General features: G+C 38.8%; 1 protein-coding gene across 1 annotated transcript in view; it reads left to right on the top strand.

Annotated features, from left to right (window-relative positions):
- The window catches only part of IMPG2 (interphotoreceptor matrix proteoglycan 2), a 214,031-nt gene that overhangs the window by 85,594 nt on the left and 117,421 nt on the right, over positions 1–11,016 (top strand). Inside the window, exons 9-10 of the mRNA XM_006868651.1 lie at positions 5,082–5,326; positions 7,918–8,003. Coding sequence (XP_006868713.1) covers positions 5,082–5,326; positions 7,918–8,003 — 331 coding nt within the window. The remainder of the gene's footprint in view (positions 1–5,081; positions 5,327–7,917; positions 8,004–11,016) is intronic.

Below are 11,016 nucleotides of genomic sequence, written 5' to 3'. Positions count from 1 at the left end.
CATTAGAGTGGTACAAATTCAATTGTCTTATCTCCTAGTGTTAGTGAATAAAATTGACCATTTATTTTTGCATTGTTTGCAAAAATATTGATTGAATCACTGTGTTTGGAATACAGAGATGAATAAATAATTATCTCTGTGTAGTCAGTAGAGTCCTGGTGAGGAACTGTAGGATAAGTCCTGGATTGCTAACCACGAGGTTAGTGGTTCAAACCCCCATCCATTCCTTGGAAACCCTATGAGTTGGATTTGACTTGAAGGCACTTAACAACAACAACATGCAGTCAGTGGGAGAGATGGAGCCTGAATATCAACCATTTCTCTGGTATTAGAAAGAGGTTTACCCCAAAAAGTGACATCTGAACTGAAAGAAATAACCAAATGAAGAAGATGTGTACATTTGTGTGCAAGTGTGTGTATATGTCATGAATGGTGGAGGGAGTAATGCAGGGAATGTATTAGCACAGTGCCTGTGACCAATCATCAGAATGTACATAAAGAACAAGAGGGTGTGTGGTGTGGTAAGTCCAACCAGTAGGTGTCCCTCTTGCTGTTTTCTTCCACTTTGGGTTGTCCTTGGTCATTTTAGTTTATTTTGCAGAATTAAGTTTCTTATTTTTAAATGTACCCATGAATTTACGTATAAAAATATTGAAAACTAAATGTTTTAAATGCTTGACAGAAGTGCTAGAAGTAAAGCAGATATTTTTATCATTTAGTCGAGTGTCAAGGATTCAAAGTGCTCACATTGTTTAGAGATATTTTGATATTTTGAGAATTTTAAATCACTGCCTTGGAAAAGGCAGCTTATAAAATCTGGGAGGAAAACCTTATTCAAGTCACTCAGAATGAGAGGAACGGGGAGATCAGGAGCTGGCTGGCCTTTATGGCATCTCCTGCAGACCAGGGTGTGGTCTGCAGAGGCAGGTCAGGACAGATCCAGAACTACTAGGAAGTGAAGTCTCTGAAGACCAATTCGTGCTTATCAAATCCCAAAAGACCATGAATTTACGGGATGCCAATTGAAACACTTAAAATGAGAAATACCTTTATCAATTGACTAATTATTTCATTGGCAGACTCATGTATTCTCTAACCATAGGAAAATTCTATAGAGAGTAATAGTCAAAAGTTTCCTATATGAGCTTGAAATACACACAAAAAAGGAAATTCCATGCTCTTAATAAGGAGTCCTGGTGTGGCACTGTGGGTTAATGCACTGGACTGCAATGTTAGTTTGAACTGCAAGGTTGGCAGTTCAAGCTCACCAGTTGCTCCTTGGAAATCCTATACAGGGTCGCTATGCATTGAAACTAACTAGATGACCCTTAGCAACAACAACATGCTCTTAATGGCCAATGTCATCAAGCCATGATGGTGTCTTATAGTCATCTCCAACCTAGAGAGCTCTTTGACAGGGAAGCCCCAGTACTATAGTTGGGAGCTTAGAGTTATCTTTCTACTAAATTGTGGGTAGGGAATGCATGGCCCACCAAATCATTTAGTCTGGCCCTGCCAAGGCAATCACAGTTCCAGCTATCATGTTAGGGGTGAGTTAATTAAATGTTTGATCAAATATAGCAGGTTAATTTTTAAGTTGATAATTTTGTATGGCCTGCAAATGATGTTATAAATATCCAAATGGCCCTTGGCAGACGAAAGTTTCCCCATCCCTACACGAAATAGTAGCATTAATTAGTTGACCAGTTTTTTTTTTAGATATCATCCTCATTATGTTGATGCTGTTTCTTTGTTGCTGTTAAGTGCTGTCGAGTCTGTTCCAACTCATAACCACTCTGTATGGGGTTTCTGAGGAGTGGCTGGTGGGTTTGAACTGCCGACCTTGCAGTTATCAGTCCAGTGTTTATTCTACAGTGCTACACATTAATTAAGCTGCAGTTTTCTTTTATATTCAGACAAATATAGATTTTTGATCATATTGTAGGCACTGAGTACCTATCAAGGAGCCTTCGTAGCACTGTGGGTTGGGCACTGTACTTTTAAAATCAGCAATTCAAATCTATCAGCTGCTCCAAGTAGAAAGATGAGGCTGTCAGCTTTTATAAAGATTTGCAGCCTCAGAAACTCTACAGAGGGACATTATGAGTTGGAATCATCTCAATGGCAATTAATTTTGGGATACTTCTTAGGGCCAGGTACTAAGCTGAGCACGTTGTTGTTGTTAAGTGCTGTGGAGTCTGTTCTGACTCACAGAGACCCAGTATAGGCTTTCTGAGGAGTGGCTGGTGGATTTGAATCACTGACCTTGCAGCTAGCAGTCCATTGCTTATCCTGCAGTGCCACAGCAGGACGCTACGCTGAGCCACCCGTTGTTGTTAGGTACCATTGAGTTGGTTCTGACTCATAGTGACTCTACCCACAACAAAATGAAACACTGTCCGACCCTACGCTATTGTCACAATTATTGTACACATTTGAGACCATTACTGTCTCAACACTGTGCAAATACATCTCATAGGGAAACTTCCTCTTTTTTGCTGAGCCTCCACTTTACCAAGCATGTTGTTCTTCTCCAGGGATTGATCTCTCCAGATAGTATGTCGGAAGTATGAGAGGTGAAGTTTCTTTATCCTGGTTTCTAAGGAACATTCTGGCTTTAAAAAAAACACAACTTTTTATTGTTAATTGAGTGAAGGTTTATAGACAAGATCATCAGCTTTACATTCAACAAATTATATGCTTTGTTTCATCTCATTGATTACAATCCACTCCCTGCAATAGCAGTTATCCTGCTTCATCCCTGTGGCTCTCCATTTATATCTTATATTTAATAAATGAACAAAGCAAAAATATTTGATGCATACATACAAAACAGAAAATATATATTCATTTAAATGTCTAAAGGACACATTCTGCAAGCCAGCCTCCTGCCCACAAGCACACAGCCTTACTCAGTTCATAGACCTAGAGCCTGCAGCTGCTCTGTCTCTCCATACCACTACCTATGCCACCATCTCTTCTGTTGCCACTTTTTTTAAGTTAGGGATCTCACATTCCACTCGTGTTCTTCCTTCTTGATGGTCCTGGGATCATCTGTTCATGAAGTGAAAGATTAATGACTCCCTCCTTTTAGTTATCCATCTTCTACAATTATAGTTGTGACAATCACAATGAATCCTTCTAACAATTACAACTGAATCATAAAGTCCCATTACCATCATCTCCCATCCCTTTCACCAGATCCATCTGGGAAAGAGAAAAAATAGTTCGTTTTTCTGAAACTAAGCACACCCATAAAAGTTTGTAAGCCCTGGCTGTACTTCTTCCAACACAGATTTGTTTGTTCTTCTGGCAGTCTGTGGTACTTTTAATATTCTTCTCCCAACAGTATAACTCAAATGCATTAATTCTTTTTACGGTGTTCCTTATTTATTGTTAAACTTCCACATGCATATAAGGCTATTGAAAATACCAGGTCTTGGGTCATGCACACCTTAGTTTTCAAACTGACAGCTTTGCTCTGGAACACTTTAAAGAGATCTTGTGCAGCAGTTTTGCCTAATGCAGTATGTCTTTTGATTTCTTGACTGCTGCTTCCACAAGCATTGATGGTGGATCCAAACAAAATGAAGTCCTTGACAATATCAATCTTTTCTCCCTTTATATGGGTGTTATTTATTGGTCCGGTGCTGAGGATTTTTGTTTTCTTTACATTAAGGTGCAACTCTTACTGAAGGCTGTGGTCTTTGATCCTTATCAGGAAGTATTTTAAGTCCTCTTGACTTTTAGCAAGCAAGGTTGTATCATCTGCATATCGCAGATTGTTAATGAATCTTTCTCCCATCCTGATGCCAACTTCTTCTTCATATAATCTGTACAGGGTAGCTATGAGTTGGACCTGACTCAATGGCACTTAACAACAACAAGTGTTGCTATAATAAAAATACCACAAGTGGATGGCTTTAACAAACAGAAATTTATTGTCTCATGGTTTAAGAGGGAAGTCTGAATTCAGGGTGCTAGCTCAAGGGGAGGGCTTTCTCTCTCTGTAGGCTCTGGGGGAAAGTCCTTGTCTCTTTTTAACATTGGTGGATCTAGTGTTCCTTGGAGATCTCCATTTGTCTTGTCATCAGTCTTTCCTTGAGGCTAAAAGGTTCTCAGTGCAGGGACCATCAGCCCAAAGGATGCACTCAGCTCCCGGCTCGACACTTCTTTCTTGGAGGCAGTCAGGTCTCTCTACTATGCAAGATTCTCTCTCCTTTTATCTCTTATAAGATAAAAGGTATGACTCAAAGGGTTGACTTGAATAAAATTGGTGACACGAGTAAAGGCATGACTTGAGTACTTGAGAAAAGTACTTGCATAAGGGTGAGACTTAAGTCACACCATCTTGTAAGGTTTTGACTCAAGATACAACACACCCTGATGCTGCCTTATTAACATATACAGGTTAGGATTTACAACACATATCACAAAATGGAGAGTGATTACATCAGATCTCAAAAAGGAGAACAGCCATATACTGGAAATCATGGCCTAGCCAGGTTGACATATAGTTTGGGGGACACAACTCCATCCCTGATAATGGGTGGAGAAGATGCTCAGATAGTTTCACAGGTGTGATCTCTGTGGACGTTTAAGACCTCTTTCCCTATTTTTAGAACTATGACCCTGTATTCTCTGGGAAAGAGGTGATAGTGGTGGTGGTGATGTGCGTGGAGTTGGTTCTGACTCATAGCAACCCCGTATAGGGTTTCTGAGGCTGTATATCTTTATGGGAGTAGAAAGCATCACTCATCTTTCTCCCACTGAGCGACTGGTAGATTCGAACTGTTGATCTTGTAGTTAGCAGTTTAGTTTGTAATCTACTATGCTACCAGAGCTCCTCTGGGAAGGAGGAGGGGATGGCAAAAGGTGCCTAGAGTCTTCAGAGAACAGTGATAGTGTCTCTGCCTTTTTGAGACCTCCTCCTCTAGTCCTCATAGGCTCAAAGTTCCTTTATTTATGTTTCCTTAGAAGTATGTAATGAAGACAGTGGTAGTTCAGTGGTAGAATTCTTGCATGGTGGCAGCTAACAACAACTTGAGTTGGCTCTAATTTGTTCTCTTTTTCATCTGTAGTGGTGTAGATGTTCACTACGCAGTTACCTTCAATGGTGAAGCCATCAGCAACACCAGCTGGGATCTAATTAGCCTTCATTCTAACAAAGTGGAAAACCATGGTCTTGTGGAATTGGATGATAAGCCCACTGCTGTTTACACAATTAGTAACTTCAGAGACTATATTGCTGAGACTCTGCACCAGAACTTTTTGTTGGGCAACTCTTCCCTGAATCTGGATCCTGATTCACTTCACCTTATCAGTGGTGAGTGTGATAAGCTTTGGCTAAGATATATGTCATTCTGAGCATTTTCTAGCCTGCATGAAACAGAAACCATCTTCATGTGAATGGGGCTTTCGTCATGCACCTATTCTGTGCAGATTAATCAAGTACTCACTGGAATATTTATAGACCAAAACCCCAAAACCAAGCCCACTGCCTTCCAGTTGAATCTGACTCATAGTAACATTACATGGCAGAGTAAAAGCTGCTCCAAAGGATTTCAGAGGCTGTAATCTTCCTGGAAGCAATTGCCCCATCTTTTCCCTGCAAAGTAGCTAGTGGGCTTGAATTGCTGACCTTTTGGTTAGTAGCCCAATGCTTAATGCACAATGCCACCAGGGCTCATTATTATTCATAAGACAGAAATCACAAAGAGTGCAGAAAGTGGAGAGATAGCATGACATTTAGAAACCATTTAGAAGGTGACTTCTTGGTACAGTGGTTAAAGTACTCAGCTGCTAGCCAAAACCTCCATGGTTTGAACTCATCAGCTGACCCATAGGAGAAACATGTGGCAGTCTGCTTCCATAAACATTTACAAGGGAAACATTCAGAAGAAGAGCAAAAAAGTACTTTGGGGTAGTTGTATACGTATGCCTGTGTTATATGTTTATGTGAAAGCAAGAAAGAGAGCTAAAGTGAGGGAGGGAAGGAAAGAGGAAGAGACACAATTTTAAACACAATTGTGTGTAATATAATTTTCTTCTCCCCATATAAGATTTATTTATTTTTGATCCTGGACTAAAATGCCAAATTAGTTTTTAATTACTTTGGATGCTGAACTGATGTTTTTAAAATGTGACATTATGTGTAAACAGGGGCACAAAGTGGCCTGAACTTATGGGTTATGTAGGACTTTATAAAACTATCAGTTCTATAACAGTAGAACGGATAGGGAGTTATTGTATTTTTGGAGCAGGCAGATAACACTTTCTCACATGCTCCTTTTTGTTGGCATACTTGAGTCAGATAAAATAATGAAAAGAGAAGAGGCTTGTTATCATATCCAACTGTAAAAGTCTTTTCTGGCAAGGAGCTGTTCATAGGGATGATATACGGGCAGAAGTTCTAGGAATCTAGATATTGGGATCTTACAGGGAATAGATATAGCTAAGAAGTCAAAACTGAAGGAATACTAAATTTAAATTGAGCAGAAGTATACACAAGGTAGTAACCAAGGTGTAAGGAGAATGGCGTAAGGATTAGGGTATGAAATAGGCAAAGTAAGGTTGTTTAGGAAATTAAATCCACAGACAGCATAGCAAGATCTTCCTGCTGGGGACTACCCAGGTGATGGAACTACATCCCAAAAGATGTCTTAAAAGAGGTCAACAACCCAGAATTTCCAAGCAAACTAAAAAAACACAAAACAAAACAACAACTCAGGATACCCAACACCAACAAATTCATTGCCTCAGCCTTTCATTGCTCAGAATTTTGTTCCTAAAATCCACTCCTCCACCAACCCCAGAGTTCTGAATGGCTGCAGTTTTCTAGGTAACATGGTCAGCATCTCGAAAGATATCACTTCACGGAAAGATATGATCTTCTGGAACTTATTTTCCATGTAAGACAAGATGATTGTTCACACAGATAAAAAAGAGTTTGAGATAATATGTAAACTAAATAGAGAAATAGACTTTTTGTCTTTCTGGTAGATTCCTATATGTCAAGCCAGTGGAAGCAAGTGACTCAAGAAAGGTTCTATCTCTGGTTTTGCTCAGATACATCAAATTACCCTCCTGGCAATCACTTCCTTTTAGCTTTCTTTCACTTCCTTTATCCTCCAGGTAAAATCAATTGCTCCTTTGTCTGTTTCCATACAGTGTATATATGCCCCTCATGTAGTTTCATAATTTGTATTTATGTTTCTTCCAGAGGAGACTGTGGTTTTATTAATCTTTACAACATTGACTTCAGCAAAGTCTTTAGTTGCTAGTAAAGGTTCAATAAAGTTTGTTTGATTTAATTATATAAATGACTCTTTTTCCGTTGTTGCTTTTTAACATTGTTATATGGACTTCTGGTGTGGTTCTGTAGGATCAGCACTAGACTTCAAATCACAGGATAGGCAGTTCCTCAGAAACCCTAGGCAGTGTCACTATGAGTTGGGACCAGCTAGACAGCACTGAACAACAACATATATAAGATAGTGTTCTAGTCCATTTTTCAAAAGCAGTTTCTACCAAAAAGGGAATGATTTTGAATAATCATTCCTAGCATCAATCAAATGGGTTGGAATCTCAGTCAACTTTCCTACCTCGAACAAAAAAACCAATCATTGTTAAAATAACTACTTATAAATATTAGAATAAAAACTGACATAAAAAAGGAAAACAAACAATACAGAAGTGTTATAAATATAACAGTGGGAACAGTTTTTATTTTATGTTTTATTCTTAATGTTCAGACAGTTGTACTACATGAATAAAATACCTGAATAAAGTAGCAAGCATTTTTAAGTCTTCTCTTTGTGTTCTAAAATTCTAACTATAAAGAAGAGAGCATGTTTTTTAATTATCCCTGTATCTAGTATCTCGACTAGAAATGTTCTTTAATTGTTCTTTCCTTAGTGAGAGGAGTTTTACTTCCTCAAACTTATGACCTCGTTTGGAATACCCAAAGATCACATCTTCAGTCAACCACATCATTTATTCTGGTAAGTATGTTTCTATGTTTTATGACTCAAATCAGACCCTCAAGCTTCTCTTTGTACTGTAATCTGCTTACTTTGGCATCATGAATTTCCCAATCTGTTCTTATTTTAAATATTCTCTTGCATCATACCTAGAGCATTATTCATAGTTGTCAGCTCATGTGTCCCAAGTGTTGGTTCAGAAAACTTACGGCTTCCGCAGTGATTAAGTGAAGTCTCTATTTCCAAACTCTACACATGTCAAAAATTTTACTTAGGGTTCATACATGTTTAGTTATAATAAGTAAGCAATTGAGTTGTTCCTTACAAGTTACCCTCCCCCCCCATTTTTTTCTTTTGAAACTTTTTATTGTGAATGTGTGAAAGTATACAGACAAGATCATCCATCTTTTCATTCAAAAAATCATATACTTTTGTTTCATTTCAATGATTGCAATTTCCTCTACATTACAACAGTTATCCTGCTTCCTCCCTGTGGTTCCTATATCCATTCCACTCTCCTTGCCATAACTTCTCAACTTTGTCTTTAGGTAAATGTTACCCTTTTAATCTTGACTGGTTGACCATTCCATGGTGAGTATGATGTATTAGTGTTGTTGTCCGCACTATATACCTATCTACTGCTTGGCTGAAAATTGGGCCATGAGGGTGAGTTTCGTTCCAGACCTGAAGGGTGGCCGAGAGCCAGTCTCAGATTCCTCCCATCTCTTTCTGACCAGTGAGTCTGTTTTTTCAGAAAATAATTTTGAGTTGTGCCCCACATTTTCTCCCACCTTTACTGGATCCTTCTAATTTGACCCCTTTCAGAGCAGTTTGCAGTGATAGTCGGGTACCATTTAGTTCTGGTATCACAGTTGTGGGGACTGATTTTCATATGTTCCATTGTTCTATTGAACTAGTTGATTCCAAGCATCATGAATTTTCATCACTCTTCTTTTTCCACACATGGAGAGACCATTAATTACACACTGTTGTTAAGTGCTGTCGAGTCGTTCCAACCCATAGTGACCCTGTATAGGATTTCTGAGGAGTGGCTGGTGAGCTTGAACCATTGACCTTGTGGTCTTGGCCACTAATTAGCTTTAAAAATCCTAGTCATTACTCATCAAAGTAGTATATATTAGTATATCTTTGTGGCTATGTTATACCAATTGATCATGGTGTGCCCTGGGTGGGTGTCCCCCCCACCCCCAGGCTCAGATACTCATTAACCTTAAGATATTTAGTGATATCTAAGTAGTTTTCCTCATTTTGCCCCCTATATGCTTGCTCAACTGTATTCATAGGTATATTTGCATCAAAGGTAGATATCCATGTATAAACATTCTCTGTCAAACTCATCTATTTGTGGGCATACTCCCACTTTCCCTCACATACCAGTTCAGTCTTTGCACCTGTCAACACATCTACCCATTGAATATTGTTGATCTAGGTTTGTGTATATAACAGTATTTACCTTTATCCCCTTTAGCCCTTGTATTCCTACCTGTATCTTCACCTGACTTAATAATTCTCCTGCTAACTTCCCTCTTCTTGTATATTGCCTTCCCAGATACCCAAGGTAACATGTGTATATCCTCTAGCCAGTGAATTACTTTCCCTTCCCTTCCATCTCTGGTAACCATCAAAGAATACTACTTTTAGCATGAAAATCTTTTCTGGAGTTTTAACAATAATGGTCTCATACAATATTGATCCTTTTGTGATTTCACTCTACATAATGTTCTAAGGTTCATTCATGCTATAAGGTCATTCACAGATTCATTGTTATTCTTCAACATCATATAGTATTTGTCTTAAGCTGGGTACTTTAGAGAAGCAAAACCAGTGAAACTTATATATGTATGTATGTATGTATGTGTATATATATATATAAAGAGAAGTTTATATCAAAGAAATTATTCACAATTGTAGAATCCCAGGTCCCAAGCAGAAAAGAAAGGGGGCTTTCCCTGTGTGTCCATTATATTGGGAGCAGGCCACACTCTCAAGGAAACATCCTTTCAACTGATTGACTGCTAACAGCCAATCATCATAGAGTTAACTATGCCTTTATTACGCTTCATCACTATGGGGATAACCACATCTCAACTGCCAAACTACTGGGAATACTGGCTCAGTAAAGTTGAAATAAAACCTTACCTTTCACAGTCCACCCCTTGTCAACTGTAGGCAGTTGATATATATATGTAGAGAGTTGTCAAACTGGCACCTATAAACAATATGCATAATCTCTAAATAAAGAAAATTATAAATTCATACTTTTGCATAGCATGACATAATTAAAACGTGTACAACCAAAAATACACAGGCCACATTTACATCTTATATTTCACAAATCAACAAAACAAAAATATTTCATGCACACATATAAAGCAAAAGGAAAAAAAAAAGTATATATATTCATTTAAATGTCCAAAGGGCACATTCTGCAAGCCAGCCTCTGACCCACAGACACACATCCTTAGTTCATGGTCCTAGAGTCTGCAGCTGCTCTGTCTTTCCATGCCACCACTTCTGCTTCCATCTTTGCTGTCACCACTTTCATAGGTAGGGATCTCACATTCTACTCCTCCTCTTGCTTCTTGATGGTCTTAGAATAGCCTGTTCCTGCATCTAAGATGGCTCCTTTTAAGCCTAGTTGGATGGAAAAACTAATCTATCCTGGCCTTAGAGTTTACAGTGTGGACAGTCACAATTAATCCTGCTACAGGGTAAGGAATAAACACAGTTTGGGTGTTGGGGAGGGGGCCAATACACAAGAAGGGGGAGGAGAATGGAACAATGCAGAAGGGAGAACAGTTAGGCAGATTTGCATGGGTGAAGTGGGACAGAGGTAAATGATGATGTAGGCACAATCTTGGAACAACAGGGCTCTGGGATACAGGGATTGAGGCATGGTTTGAATGGGTAAAAGGGGGGAAATAATGTTAAAATTCTTGGCTGTCTTTTGAATCTTGGTTTCCCTGGCATACCATTGTAAAATAGATACTTGAGGGGCAGAGAAAGGAATAGC

The sequence above is a fragment of the Chrysochloris asiatica genome, unplaced genomic scaffold (assembly GCF_000296735.1).
Source record: "Chrysochloris asiatica unplaced genomic scaffold, ChrAsi1.0 scaffold00120, whole genome shotgun sequence".
In the NCBI taxonomy this organism is placed as follows: Eukaryota; Metazoa; Chordata; class Mammalia; order Afrosoricida; family Chrysochloridae; genus Chrysochloris; species Chrysochloris asiatica.
The sequence above is the reverse complement of the archived record's forward strand: the minus strand, read 5'-3'. Positions and strand labels throughout refer to the sequence as shown.